The following is a 16,482-nucleotide window of genomic DNA, read 5'->3' on the forward strand; positions in this document are numbered from 1 at the left end:
TAGTGCCTGAGAGGCCTTCAGGAGATGGATACCATGCTCCTTCTCTGCTTTGCCTTTCTACAGCAAAGCTTGGCAAAGAGTGATGAGTGAATAGTGGTGAGTGCAAACTATCCTTCGGCAGGCATTTGAACCCTCATGTTGCTGATTCAAATACCAAATATCCACTGCTGATTTCTCTATGTTCATGACAGAAACATGAAGGTCCTGGTGGCCCTACAAACCATTTTGTGAGAGCTTTGCTGCAGGTTGCATTAAGAGTGGCACTGAAATTGGTATTAAGGGTCAGAGCTCAGAGACCGTTGTTTGTACCTATGTTTGGTGTCCCTGCAACATTTGGCCTCCTTTGAAAAGTGTGTGGAGATCCTGTGGCAAGGCTTTGAAACAACAGAAGTGGGCTTTTTGAGCCATAGGAATGAGCTGCCAGTCCTGATGTGTGAACACACAGACAAGGCAATCCCTAGAGCTGCTCTGAAGGGGATTCAAATGGGGATTTAAGAAACACAAAAAGGTCAGACCGTTGAAGAGGAAATGAAGTCTGAGGAGAATGTGGGGCAAGATAGGCCATACTCCTGTCTTGAGAGCTGGTGACAGAAATGTGAGCTTTGCATAGGCCATTCTGTTGTATGGAATACCAGCCTAAAAATGAGAGAATAGGCAGTAAGGATGCCTCCATGGACATATTAGAGTAAAGCACTATCCGGGTTCAAGTGAAAGGAAATACATGTGTCCTGGGTCTGACTGCACATCTAGATTATCATGCAAATATAAGAAAAAAAATATTTTTAAGAAAAGCTCATCCCTTTACAAGGGAAAGTTTGTTGTTTACCCCCCAGATTATGCAGACTTTTACATATATTCAAAAGTAAAAACTGAGGAGAATCAATAGGTCATATCTTTGTAACCTGGATGCCAATAACAATGATACTGGTTCAGTTGGAGGCTGTAGCTATGGCCTGCAGTTTTCACAGCCATCAGATGTGCCAGTTTCTGATCCTCTGAGAAGGTTTAAATTGAGTTCCTGAATAATAAGCCACACTGATTCTACAGAGGATCACAAGCTTACTCCTCAGATGTTATCTGGAGGGCAAAACCCCAATTTTTGAATGATGCAGAGAGGTACAATCCTTGTAGACCCTGTAAAGTGAGCTCAACCATTTTTACTTGAATCCTAGAGTCTTTGATGAATGATCAATGTGTGCTTGCTCTCCTGATGCAATGGTTTGAGTGTTATACAATTTTGAATATATCTCTGCGAAATGAGAGATCAGCCCAGGACAGTACTTACCATTAGAAAAACAGCATGTATCCTCAGTCTATCTGAAAGTCTCCTTTCTGTATGTATTTTTACTTTACATTAAATAGAAAATTGTCTGTAATAACAGTATCTTTTTGAAAGCTCTGTTTGCCTTTTTTCTTCTCTTTGTTGTTTTTCCTTTGATATATGTGAGCTGATACCATTTAAGTCACGAGAAAGAACAGCAACTTTTAAGTTATCCAAAAGCATCTTGTAAAAGATTCCATCAGAAGAGTTATCCTTGTATTTATAGCATAACCTGGATAAAATAAGAATTTAAAATAATTTGGGAGGTTGAGAACAATGCATAATACAAATGTCTTAAGGCAAAGACGATCAAAGTAACACATTTCCTTTCCATATACAGTTAAGGGCATTATGCAGAAGGATATCCTTAGGCACTGGAAACTAGCCTTCCCAGGCTCCTTCTGTAGCCTACAGAGAAAGCAGGAACCTATCTTAAACACTGTATTGTTACCTGGAAGAGCTCCATTGACTCTAGAAGGAGCCTAAGGACACAAGCCTCCCCTGCCTACAGTTACCCTTTGTGAATACCCTGCGCAATTAATGTTTGAATGATATGGTGGACACTTGGAAGAAACTAGGCTTACCCGACACTGGCCTGCCAAATTCAGCTGCACTGGTGGAAGAAGGAGCTAAGATCACAGACACTGCACAACTAAATCTGTCAGAAATCATGAATGAAAATTCTTGTTTACCTTAACTTGCTGCCTGGCATATGAATACAAAATGAAATTACTAGCTGCCTAAGTTAATACTCCTGGATATGAACATTAGCAGCCCAGGAGCAGACACACTGTTTGTTCAGCCCCTTCTGTTATTCTGAGAGCAACTTCCAGCAAAGAGGTTGAGTCAGTAGTTCCCTGGGCCTGTTAAATTACCCCCTTAAATCACTGCCATATAAATTAACAGAGCTCATGAATCAGAACCCTTGTCACCACTGTGTTGCTGCCTCACTCAGCTGTTCAGCCTTCTAAGACTTCGTTCATGTTCATAAAGCTTTGGGGCATTCCTGGATGAAAGCAGAAGGCTCCTGTCCTTGTGCTGGGGATGCATGGCATTCTCTGCACTCCATTTATCCCAAGTGCCTGTTCTATTTAGAATGACACTAAAAAAAAATATCTGTGGTAAAAACCACTTGTAACTTAACATATCAAGTGCCTCAATGCCTTTCTTCCCCCCCCCCAAAAAAAAGAAGACAAAATCAAAGCTTTCATTTCTTTTGAGAAATCTAATCCACACTATATACACTGCAGGGCAGAAAGTGTCAGGGGGGTTAGAGGGAGGAGAAAGAGTCTCCATTTTCTAGTATTTGTGAAGCCCTACTCAGCTAAAACAAGTGTAGCCTTCACATAGAAAATGGCTGTGAAAACTACAGAGCAACATCTGCTTTGTGAGTGTAATCCGTAAAAGGCTTCCAAATGCCCTTAAAAATTGTTCCCTCTTTTCCCCAGTCTGAATGTCATCTCACAGGAAGCCATCTGGGACAAGCATGCCAGCTATTCTGCTGCAGCGATAGCAGTATTGTCCTCAAGTGCCTCAGGATGAGTCACATCAATGCAAAAGTCCAATTATAGTAGAAGCCCCCCAAAGCAGAAGTATCATTTCAAATAAATAAGACTGATGTAGCTGAACCACTGGAATTCAGAACGTAATTCTGTCACTTCATCACCTTTTACTCAAAAACCCTGCATCCCTTAAAGCACCCGTGCTAAATCCCCAATCTGGTTATGACATTCCCAGCACAGATGTGATAGTCTTAAGCCCAGTGTGTATGCATTTAGAGGAGTCAATTACTTTTTTTTTCTTTTGCTTATTATTTTAAAATACAGCCTTTTTAAACCTGGCATTTCTTACCACTTCAGAGCAGCGAATGAACAGTGCCATCCACTGTTTCTCTGCATAATCCACAACATATTCCTAGGACAGTCTTAAATAAGGTTTATCATAAAAATTAATGCCGCATTTGAAACAAACAAATATAGATTGGTAAAAAGATGAGAGTCAAAACCTATTTTTAAGGGGACAGGCTAAATCATAGAATGACAACTCTAAAAGTAGATTACAACAAAGGAGATTTTTCAAAATATCTCCTCACCTGTGATGAGCCATTCTAACTTAATTAGCTATATTTTTACTCATTTATCCTAAAAACAAATACTTCTCCAATCAAGTAGGCCGTCTATTGCATTGTTGAGTACAAATTCTCTCTTCATCTTATTATAAGAATTATAATTCTTCTCCAATGTGGTCATCAGCTCTCTAGAACATGACCTTGAGGAATGATGCTCCTAAGAACAGGTGCCTTTAGAAATGTTTGCTACAGAAGAATTAGTAATGTGGTGTGAACGAGACGGAGTTTTCATGGACTGAACATGGCCAGTGCAAGACCATATGTCCCTGAATGTCTTTGACAATGGAATCCAAACTTTATCTTTTAGATGTCTATTTTAGAAGCTATAGCTATAAAAAGATTCCAGGCTCATCCCATCTATGGCGCTGCCCATCTCGCTTTGCTAAACACATACCTGCACTTTTGAACAATGCCACAGCTCAATAACACAAATACATAAATGTGCTCAATGTTCACCATAACCAAAATCCTAGAAGTATTATGCCCACTTCTCCCTGTGCTTTGCTAGAACACAACTTCAGTGTTCAGCATTTTGCTAGACTGATCTCACAAGGCTTATCTTGCATCTTTTTAAAACAAAGGCAAAACAGCCATTGAGCACAATGACGAATGAATTAAACCTTAACAGTTTGCCTCTCCTTGCTTTACTCTATATTATTTTCTTACAGGGATTGTTTAGAATTTCAACTAAAGACCACTTTCCAATTTAAAGGGGCTGTAATTCCTGACTTTTCTTATAGTACAGATCTCTCATTGACACAAATAATGGTAGAAACATTATTTAGAAAATTGTGTAACTGCTGAGTCCCAGGTAATTTGAAGGATAATTACTTGTTCATGATCAATGATCACTGATTATATACTACAAAATACAGAGCTATAAAACTGACAGATGATGAAAGCATATAGTTATAACACACTGTGCTGGAAACATGACTTTTATGAACCCAATGCATAGCATCCAAAGTTTTCTGTAAGACATTTATAGAAAGGAAAATGCATACAGTAGAATTGGTTTTACTGATCACGCTCATGCTCATTCATATTTCAGGATCAAAGATTATTTTCCAAAAGCCATTTCCTATTGATGCTGTTGTGTTTGCTTCTCACACACAATGATCAGCAGGACACTGGGTTGTAAGGGTCAGACTGGAACTGATTTCTTTGATTTTCCTATTATGTTTTCAAAGGTAGGAAAGAATTCCACATCTTTCTGAAAGTCACTGGCTGTAAGCAGAGAAAACTAGAGCTCCTGAGAGAGTAGATTAAGCCCAATTATAACCTGACTGAAATGTTAGTGCGATAAAGTGACTAACACAATTCCTTCTTCTTTGGACATTGATATTTTGACCCCACACTCCCCATGCTTGTAGCTCTTCTGACTCCCCACTTTGGGAAGCCTGCTTGTATTGAAAATGAGATTTCATGTTACAATATTAAATTTCAAATCCTTGTTCTTTACAATAGTCTACTGAGGAAAGACATAACATTAATTAATTTTGTATTACTTTGTGTTTGGAAATACTAAATAATGTTTGATAACGTCTTGGATCTGCAGCACATCAGTTGTTCCTTTGTACAGAAGGCTTGTCTCACTTTTGAAATGCTGAAATAATGTCAAACTCACAAGAGTTTCCAACATGGAATTGTTATGAAAATAAATAAGGGATTTACAAGCTGATCACACGAGGAGTGGGGTATCTCTTCCACCGACCTCTTATTTTCTATATGCTTAAGGCAGACCAAAGTACTTAATACCTCCAGATATAACTGTCATATTAAAAGACAGGAAGAAAGATATGGTAAGAAAAGAAGTTACATTAAATCTGTTACAACTCACACATCATCACCTTAACTCATAAATTGTTGATCTGACAAAGAGGGGCAACACAGCTGTAGGACCTTTCTTAGATGACTTCTGTTAATAGTGCCAGTACGCTTAAACTCATAGGACTGCAAAGCCTTATAAAAATCTTTCCAATTTTCAGATTTTATCTGAAAGGTTCTCCTCCATATAACAACTGAATGAATTAGTAATGCAGGAAAGAAAAAAAAGTGTCCCTGAGGTTAAACTATGATAGCATTACCACAGGAAAAATGTACTAAAATGACAAATCTAATGTTGGAAGACCAATGCTTACTGAAAATGAACCATGTTATCACTTAGAGTATTACGAGCTAGAACAAGAAGAGCAGGCTTCTTTATCTGGATTGTTTCATTAAGCTATTTGTGAATCATTTAATTTAAAAAGTGTTATGTACAATTAAAACAATTTTAGTGTAGTAATTTCAAAGCATGATGCAACATCAGGCCCAAAATCTACCCTTGAAAATGTTTCTTCTGAAAACTTAATGAAAAGTGACTGCAAGAAAGCATATACCTCACTTCATAGATCTGCTTCTTTAAGTGACTGAAGAGGCATGTCTACTGACTGATAACAACACAGAGCTTTTACTGTTGTTTCTCCCCTTAGTCCTGTATAACAAAATCCACTAGGACTGAATGAATTGCAAATGGCACTCAACTTACTCAGGGCATAATTTGAAGAAAATGGGCCTGCACAGGGGAAAATAATGACAAAATCTGGCTTACTGAACCTGCTTTAGGATCTGTCTGTAGCACTGGCAGTTAGAATAAAAGTGTTTTTCCCTTGTAAGTTGAGTACATTAACAATCAGAAGGTTCTGAGAAGAAACAAACACAGGATCATGTTTTGACAGAAAATCTCAGCATAACTGCAGATTTGACCCAGCACTGTACTGTGCAAAATTTCAAGTGAAAGGAAGGAGGTGGGTTGTCTTAGCTGGCTGGGGGCCTAGCTTGGTTCCAGGTCCAGGTTCTGCTCATTGCTGCTTTTAAGATTCCTTTGATAAAATAATTCTGAGAAATTATAAAAATGAAGGGATTTCTTGAAAAAGTTGTCCTCTTTCATTTGCACGACCTGTAATCTGCCTTTTCTACAGGATAAACCACATTGATGGAACTGGCATCACCACTCAGGACACAAAACAAAAGGATTCCCAGACACTCAGGCTTCCTTGCAGCAGCTTCCAAGATTTGGGTACAAACCCAGCAACAGAGTCCAGAACAGACCTACTCCTCAGGAAAGAATCACTCTCAAAGCATGAAACCACAGGAGCCAGGGTCATGTGTGGCTACTGTGTCATCCCTGGTGGTATTTCATCCCAAGGTGACTATGGTCTTTGATGTTTACCATTTCCTTTACCTGTCTTCTCTCATGCTAGCATTTACTTCATTTGGCATACTTATTTCAAATGACAAAATGGGTGGGTGTCTGTGTACATCTCTAATATGAGCGTCATCAGCTTAATTTATAAATCCCTCTTAGTGTGCACATCAGTTGCACATGTAGGCACTGTCAGCATTTGCATTTTCCCAGCATGCTAATTTTACAGCTACTAAAGTTTGCCCCAGAGTTTCAGCCAGACCATTATTCTACTCAAAACCAGCTGGAAGGAACTTGAGCTGCTGCATCAAATGTTGCTATTGTTGGAGCCATCAGAGTGGAAAGCAGCCCGTTTCAGCTCCTAACATCAAAGTGTTTCAAAGCAATGCACACCATTCAGGGCTGTTCAATGGGACCTTCTTTTTGCGCGTCTAGTGTCTCTCTCGACACTACTGCTCTCTTTTGATATCTCTCAAAAACACTATCCAGACTACCTAAGGGAAAGCTAAATATGGAGTTAATCAGTTGACATACTAATGCAAACCTAAAAGATTTTATATTGAAAATTATGATCAACTTCTTAATATTAGGAAGTAGATTTGCAAACTGTAGCTTAGGTTATTTCTTAGAATAATTCACTAAGCAAAAAAGTTTTGACTTCTTTCTGTCAAAGGAAACAGACACACTGCACAGAAATATTGGCTGTGGATTCCAGTAAATAACCTCTCTGTACCTTCGGTGAATGGTTCTAAAGGAAAACATTATAAGACAACTGCAAATTCAGAAGGTATCAAGGCTGTACCCAGGAAAATATGCAATGTCTGTGTAGTATATAACATACATTTTGGATGACTGTATATTATAAAGAATAATACATAAAAAAAGAAACAGCAAAATATCAGCGAAACAGATGTAACAACTGAAAGCTAAGAAATACTACTGCTGTTCCTCCTCTGCTGTACACACACGTGTGAGCTAGTGATTCTGCTGGAGTTTTCAAAAACCTCCAGTAACCATGAGATTGCTTTCCAATCAATGCTTCAGAAAGAAGAGTCTAGAAGTGCTGATTATGATTATTCCATTGCTGGAAAGAATGTGAACATACTAACTTAGATAAAAAAATACGCAGAGCATAACATGTTACCAAAATGCAATCCAGCATTTTGCCACAGCCGTTATAAAAGATGTGATGATTAGAGAATCAAAAGTGAACACTTACTACTGATTCTTTTTCTTCAAACAAGTCTAAAAATTCATGGTAGTTGAGGTATCCAGTCTGTTGTGGAGCAAATATATCAATTAACTCCTGGAAGTCTTCATCTTTCATTTGAAATATCAAGTTATGTAAAACATGACGAAAGTGGTTTCCGGTGATCTTTCCATCTTGTTTCTAAGACAGAAAAAGAAAGCATGCATTAAAAAAAGCAACCAAAGAGTTGCTGGATCTGAGTGAACTTGTGTCAGCTGAGTCAAGCTGAGTCTAAGTTACTGTTATCATGTACCCCAACCACTGCCTTAAGACCATGCATAAGTGCATCAAGTGATGTCTGTTATTAGGTCCTAATACAGCTCTCAGCATGTTCATAGACAGCACACGAGCCTATATGAGTGCTCGCTCCGCTGAGGCAGGATTTTCTTCATGATTAGCTTCAGAACAAGCGAAAACTCAATGAAATATTTTATGCTTGAGCACAGCTTTTTCTAGGGCTGCAGTTTCAGATGTGGTCCATGGCCAATGGTAGTCCAAAAGGCCAGAGTAAATGCTGTGCAAACACTTGGGTCATTACAGAGATTTCAGTTAAAGATGCAATTATAAGTACATGATGACCCTTGAGAAATTCTGACTGTTGGCAGTGGCGTGTTAATCCAAAACATTTGAGAACTACTGTCCTTGGACTTCCTCCTTCTTTTCTCGTGCTTCCCTTGCATCTTAGTATCCATCCTTTCAAACAACCATACTGCTAGGCTGGGTCTATTGGCATTCTTGACCTGGCTAATGAGGGTGAATCAGCTCTCATGGAGAATCTTTATCTGGGGCCTGATGTCCTGTCACACTGTCATGCCAATGGATACTCTTTTGGACTGTAAGGTAATAGGCAATGGATGTGTTCATGCAACAGAATCAGGATACTTTTATTTTGCTACACTTAAGGCATAGTTTTTCTCTCAGTTCCCATGGCAAGTAATATCCATAATTTATGTAAGAGAGTTTTAAATATGGATTTATATCAACTCTTCTCTGTGACTGTATATTGCATTTTATAATTTTAAATTTGTTCCTGAACTTTTACTTTTTTTTTTTTAATTGTTTCTTTATTTTCTCTAAAGAAACCTGAGGAAAGATAATGGAGGGAAAGAAGAAGAAAGAGTGGAATAAAGGCTTTGGAACAATAACAGAAAAATTAGGAGTAAATAGTTCCTTCAGTGATTCAGTTTTCCTGGCTAAGCACTAGACAAATATCTTTCTGTTCATAAAATTCACCCTAAGAAAATTCTGTTTCCCTTTAGTCCCCCACAGAGATCCAGGGTGGCAGTAATAATATAGAGGATGAGCAATTATTTACTTCATCAGTTGGTCTGGGAAATACTTTAAAGTTTTGCAATCAAAAGATAATGGTCTTGTGAAACTACTATCTGGTATTTGAATTTTCTTTAGAGACAGTTGTCACTGCATTAAATCATATGGAAGCAAAACCTGATAATATACCTACCTCCCCCAGTAAATAAGTTAGGGAATCTGGTACTGAAGCTACAAAGATAGCTTGTACTTCACAAGAAACAATTGTACAGAATGACTAGGTCTTACCCATGAAGATGAAATATCTGTTACAATAAAAATAAATTACATTTTTTCCAAACCTTAGATAATATGGGAAAGTTAAGATATACCACATCAGGATTTATTAAGCAGATTGCATTTGCTTATTTGGCCACCGTGCAAGTTTATTTTTATTCATTCAAAAGGATTTAATTTTATTGCTGAGATCATTATTTCTAAGTCAGTCCAGCATCAGTGATGTGAGTGGGGATGTACTGGTTTATTCCAACAAAAAGTCTTCTTGTTACGTATAAATATAAACCGTTCTTACATGTATTTCTTTCACTGCGGAAGCCTCTAGATGTTGGGCATTAAATAGTTGTTTCTTCAGCCTGTTTTTCCACCATCTCTAATACCTCTGCCTTTGTTAACAATTTCATTCAGTAATGCCCCAGTTCAGAAAATGAATTAAAATTGTGTGGTAAAGTACCATACTGAATCATGGCCTGAATGCTGTGGGCGTTATTATTATCTACTGCAATGTATGAAACTGATTTCTTTTCCTATAAATTGCTAGGTGAATTCTTTCTTTTTGTGGTCATATATTTATGTATATAGATGAAACACTGCAGGCTAAAAAGAACAGGTTTTATCTAATTATATTAGAAAGGAATTGTGATATATCATCTATATAAAACCATCTAATAAAAAATGCCAATACTACTTCTGAAGATATCCCCAGTGCTCCTTTTGCTTGTGTCAACCAGACTGAGAGCTTTAATTTTTTCAGTCTATTATTTGCTCATTCAGTTCAGAAATACAGAGTCTACAATTTAAGAAGTGCAATATGTAGCAAATCAAAGTAATAAAATCCAGCTTGTCCACTAAAGGGTTGATCACACAATCTGGTGCATGGGACATACATATCATGACTTTCCATCAAAACTGACAGAAAGGCATTGTAGCATAGTTCTGTACATCGTGAGGGCCACAGAGCTGGTGAGGATAGACAGTTCTGTAGCAATAGCTCGTATTCCAGAACTAAACGTGACAAGATAATCCAAAGTCTAGAAAAAGTCAGATGAAGTTACTTTCGACACTGGAGTGAACTATGCAACCAGGCTGAGCATTGTCAGTGTCACACATAAGTTAGAGTCTACCTGTCAGATGACAAGCTGCAAACATAAACCTTTTACAAATACACGATAGCACACTTGTTTATATTATATAATGTGAGCTTATAATAATTACTGCACAGTTTGATTCTCATTAACTATACCTATCATACTGATTTTATCCCTTCATCAAAAGAGATTTCTCTTGTCTGTAATGTCTCCTGTGTGCACAGGGACTATGGGGGTGTATATTCGTTGCTAGGCAGTGTATTTGGACATACACACTTATGACATCTCCCTTCTTTTCCAAAATGCTGTATCTCAGATTAAGGTGCGGCCTTATCCTGCACATATTAATGCCTGGCTTTAATTTAAATGTCAATCACAACCAATTGGTTGCCTTTAGCATGTAATGTTAAATAGGTATTCATGTTCTGTAGTATTTTTATAGTATTTTATATCTTCTGTATAATGTTGAAACCATTAACTATGTTTCTTTAAACTTTTTACAATGCTGAGAGCACCCTGAAGTTTACCTGATCCCAGGTTTCAGCACAGGACAGAAAACACTGTAGTTTCTCTTAAGAATCTGATGCATTTAAGTAAGAACTTGAGTTATGAGACTTTCCAGTACTACTTGAATTCCTTGCCCTGAGATGAACAATAAGAGACTAAAATAAAAACAATGAAATAATGCCAGTGAAAAATTACAACTTGATACTGCAATTCTAAATTTCTAAGTCTGCAGCAGATGCAACGATATGACTCTGAAAGAACTGTAAAGTCACATTTTCAAATTACACAAATGCCAACGCCTTAGGTCATTGGGACATCACACGTGATCAAGAACAAACTATCAAACAATGCACTCCACATAATGAAATGTATAAAAATAAGGATATACAGTAATAATAATTTTAATTTAAGAAAAGCTCAACAAATTTATACTTGAATATTGCCTATTCAAATTACTTTTAATGCCCTTTTGTTTCTGTGTTTCAGAATATATGGAGCAGCTTTTCTGAAAACATTCTAGGAGGCTAGAGGAGCTGTTTTATTATTAATTCTTTGGTGTTGAAACACTTGGATGATTTTTTTTATAGGATCTGAGTTTTAAAGTAAATCACAAAATATTGCAAGACTCACAAAAGAACATGAAAGGGTGCTTCGCTCATCCTTTTAAAAAAACATCAATGTGATTCAATGTTTTCAAGTCAAATTTATAGTATAGTTATGAGTAACATTATATTTCTATCTTGCGTATTAGGAGGCTCTGCTACTAGGCTGGGATTTTGTTTTTGGAATAAGGTGTAACAGGTAGGGACCAGCAGCATTTTAGACTCCAAAACATCGAGAACAATTCAGAAAAAAAAAGTCAGTTGGAAGAAAAAGGGAACAGGTAGTTGCTTGTGTGCTGGGCAGTGATGTGATGAAGAATCAGAAGCATGCTGCATGGACCTGTTAAAAACTTTTAGATAAGGACATGAATGTATTTAAGTCCTGGAGCAGAAGACATTCAAGTTCAATTCTATTTCTATCTTCTGAAAAAAAAGAGCAAGAAACTTACTTTTGTTAACTCTAAGACATGAGGAAATGCCTTTACTTGCTTTACATGCATTTTTCATAATAGCAGAAAACCCACTCACACAGTTGCATAAATATTTAGGAATGTTAGAAATTCACACACGTTCAGACATTAACAATGAGTTCACTGGTGAGATCAGCTGCTCTGTTGAACTACTGCATACAGCAGCGGAGCAGGAGAATAGTATTTGCTAAACGTTACTATGCAGACCCTAGTGTGAAAAGAAAATATGACATCCAAGAAGACTTTTCTTGTGTTGATCACACAAGAGTGAACATTTTGCATAGTATTCCTTCTGCATTAAGCGTCAAAGCCAGTAGGTATTGCATTTCATTTTACCAGTAAGGAAATCAGCTTTCCTGGGAGCTGCCACACTTGACGATAGACAATGAGAGGAGGTGATCCGCTTGGGCCCGGAGACAGAACTGAGCAGGAGGAAGAGTGGAGAGAGGGAGCGCAGAGCCAGGTTTGGAGATGAACCCCTCATAATCAGTATATAATGACCAACACCGAGATAACCAGTGGCACCAGTCAACAGAGGGATGTCAACAGCTGTAAATTGACACATCTGGACCCCTTCTTTGGAAGTTCCCAACTAACAGGGCTGTCCAGGATTCTGGCAGAGGCAAAATGGGCATCGGGACTGTGCCTGCCGTCTGGGGCAGTCTGCTGCCAGAGGCAATGGTATACCTTACTTATGCCCAGTGTATGCCATTTTGACTAAGAAATGAAAACACTGTAGATGCAAATGGCAGATACCAAACAAGTGTGATAGATAACAGAACCAGATTACAGAAACCTTCAAATGGAATCATGGATAATCAGCCATTCTGAGGTAAGTCTGTTTCTAATGCAGTCTTGCAGGGGCTGATTTTTAGCCCTGTACTATACATCCTTTTTATGCACACATGTACATATATATGTGTGTGTGCATAAACAGAGTAAACACAGCTCTCTCTGTATATATATTTATATACACATATACATACACGTGTGTACAAATAACCTGAAAAAAACCCCAAAACTTTAAAACATCAAATTACCTATAGATAACTGAAAGACAAATGGAATGGTAAAACTATAAAGAGAACAAACCACAGACACAGGATGACTGGGAAGCATAAGCACAAGCAAAGAATAAGCTTTCTAACAAAGTCCTACATTGCGAAATGGAGAAAATATGCCAGAATAGAAGTTGAATCTTAATTATAAGAAGCAGTTACTTTTAAAGATTTGCAGGTCGTAATATATAATCAAAGCACAAAAAAATTGCCAGTATGATGTTAGGCATAAGGGAATCGGGTAATCCTTGGATGTAGAAACAGGGGAACGCTTAGCAGTATCTGGAAAGTTATTTATTTTTCTGGTACCAGTGCAACTTCTGTGAAAGCACCAATTCTCATTTCTGTCATAACATTTCATGAACTATACAGAAAAACTAGCAGGGGTTCAAAGGCAGCCACAGGGATGATTAAAGAACTGTCCAACATGACTTCCAGTGAAATTGCAGGAGGTCAATAATTTTTGTTTATCAGAGAGGTTGTTACAGATTATTTAGTCCCCAGTTGCACATAACTATGTTAAAGAAACTTGAAAAACAGACTCTGTGTGCTACTATAACAGAAAACAAAGACTGGCAACCTCCAGATTGCTTTGAAGCAGATACGAGACACAAATGTTTGGCTGTAAGAGTATTTAACTAAGGCAACACCTAAAAATAATTGCTTTTACTTCATCAAGCATAAAGAATGCCTGCTTTAAAGAGGGATAAGAATCTTGGATGCATCAGCATCGCTTCTGAAGAACAGTCTCACTGGAGAAAGCTTCATCTCCTCTAGCTGGATTTACTCTGCAAGAGTTAAAAAGACAGTCTTTGCAATGCTTTCATGTCTCACCCTCTTTTGCTCACTATGTTCTTCTCAGTGCAGGAAGAATAAATCACCTCATTAAGACTCGGGGTTTGATAGGTTTCAAAATAAGAATGCACTTAAAGAAAGCATTGCCAGAAGATTTTTTAACTGAATTTCATCAAGGGTGACCATCAATTGGATATACTTCTCATTTTCAATAAATATGTATGCCACAGGTTACTCACATAAAAAAGGAACTTCCTACTTACTTATGATTTTTTTCTTATAGGAATTGTCTGCCTACTTTCAAAGGTGCTCCCAAGATCCTGGAATTTTTCTAAAAATTGGTGCCAAGCTGTTTTACCTGTGGCTTTTAGCCCAAACCTGTCTTTTAAAAAAGAAAACAGTTTTAAAAGATTTTCTTATAAAAACACTCTACATTCCAAGAAGAATTTTGAATTAGAACATCACATCATCATTATAGTATCAATGTGTGCAACATTCATAATTAGAGTAAGCTTGCATAGCTTTTCTTTGTTAGTAAATATGTAAACTGAGCCAACTTATTTTCTCAAATGTCGAGCTGTGGAAGAGCTAGACCCCAAGCGAGAATTCATCTGACCAAATGTACGTGCCTGCACCTGAGCAAGTCACTCTAAGTTCCCTTTACAGTCATTGGGGAGAAACAGGCACTTTCAGGACAGGATTCATCTCATCCTAAAGTAGACATCTAAAGCTGGTTAGATGAATCCTGCCCATTGCTTCTCTCCAGTGACTATAAAATGGAGTCTAGGAGGAGCAGTTCAGGCATAAACGTTCACATCACAGATGTCTAGAATGAGACAGTATTTAATGCATCCCTTCTCATTATTTACACACAGTAGTGAAACTTACTAAGGGGAACAGTATGTTGGTTTTTTTTAATATTATGATGTTCATTATATCCAAATTTGAAAGCTCTGAAAGTACTGGAAGTGTTAAACTATGTTAAAAAACCTGGGAAGTTAACTAGCACCATATTTTGTGAATAATTACTTTAAAATCAATAAGGACCTGATCCCATGACCCCACACCGATGGCATACCTCGTAGTCAGTTTCAATGGTACTACAGAAAGCTCCAATGAGCATGGCTAAATGCACTCCTGCTTCAGATGGTGTTTTGTAGGCAATTACATCCCTCATATTATGAGAAACATGCTGACTTGCTACTCTAGTCATCTCAGAAAAGCTTTTAAAACTCCTAACGCTCCTTAAAATGGTGGCAGATGGTGTTTAGAACATTTGCTAATCCAGGATGCATAGGACAAAGCTAAAAAATTACCAAATGCAGTCAGAGGTATGCAAGACTTCCTGGATCTTTTACAAAAAACCTCCAGGTTTTGGACTACCCAGCAGCTTCTCAAGCCCAGCCAACACAGCTAAAAAACAAAAGTTACAATCACAGCATTCAGGCTTTGATCAACCACAACCTGACAGCAGAGGGTATTTGATGGGCAAGGAGGGAACCTGACTTTTTACAGTGGTCCTGCCTGCGAGTAGCACGCACGCACGCACCACAGCTCGGTGGCTCAAGGGCTGAGCATCTGTCCACTCCACAAGCAGCACAATTGCACCAGAGCCCAGAAGAGGGGCTGGGAAGGGCCAACCACCAAAGACTCAAGGTAAATGAAGACAGAGGCAGTGCAGGCATTCAGATTTCACCAGGGGAGCCATTTCATTCCCTGCAGGGAAGGGCTTTGCCAACAATATTATTGAGGGATGTGTTATTAAAAAAAAGCAGTGGGAAGGATAGATATTTCACATCTGATTATTGTCTTGGATAAATGAATATGAAACAAACAGTATGAAATAACAGATGATCTTAAAAATTAAGGCCAAGAGAACAACTGTTATTTTGAGCCCCCAACCGAGATACCTTCACACTCAAATGTCTGTGGTCTACTAAATCACTCCAACCGCACTGTAGAGAGCAGTTCTGCACTGAGAATGAGCAACCAGCCAAAGCTGTGTCAATCAGAGCAACAGACCTCTCCACTTCCACCTCCTTGCTCAGAAGCCCTGCATCGCCTCTCAGGCTTCGGGAGTGAAAATTGCTAAAATACTGGGAGCTGAAGGGAACTTAGGAAGAAATACTAATGCAGATGTGTGAAGGACTGGCATTACTAGCTATGATTTGTGGTGCCACTGATCAGTCCACAAGGTGCAGTGTTTTTCCCCAGTTCTGCAGATGGGTAATGCATCGTGGAGCTCTTCCAGTTCTGCCTGTGGCTGGCCAGCACAGCACTTTTCTTTTGTATGTTTTATCATGGAAAGGGATGAATTAGGCCCTTTGGGGGGCCGGGGCAGCAGGGGGAGGAAATCCCCAGAATTAAGTTTTGTGGATCAAATTGAAGAAAGCCCTATTTAGATAAAGCTAAATCACTGAGAATAAAAACTGAGGAAGGACCATGGAGTGTTTTTTAAATTTCAAAACAATTCCTCTTTATTATTACAATACTGGCCCTCAGATTTCAAGCTCTGCTAGAAGGGCAAGAAGT

General features: G+C 38.2%; 1 protein-coding gene across 1 annotated transcript in view; it reads right to left on the bottom strand.

Annotated features, from left to right (window-relative positions):
- Window positions 1-16,482, bottom strand: part of EFCAB6 (EF-hand calcium binding domain 6) — a 109,609-nt gene that overhangs the window by 63,196 nt on the left and 29,931 nt on the right. Inside the window, 3 exon segments of the mRNA XM_064473730.1 lie at window positions 5,306-5,402; window positions 7,856-8,026; window positions 15,029-15,194. Coding sequence (XP_064329800.1) covers window positions 5,306-5,402; window positions 7,856-8,026; window positions 15,029-15,194 — 434 coding nt within the window.

The sequence above is a fragment of the Phalacrocorax carbo genome, chromosome 1 (genome assembly GCF_963921805.1).
Source record: "Phalacrocorax carbo chromosome 1, bPhaCar2.1, whole genome shotgun sequence".
Lineage (NCBI taxonomy): Eukaryota > Metazoa > Chordata > Aves > Suliformes > Phalacrocoracidae > Phalacrocorax > Phalacrocorax carbo.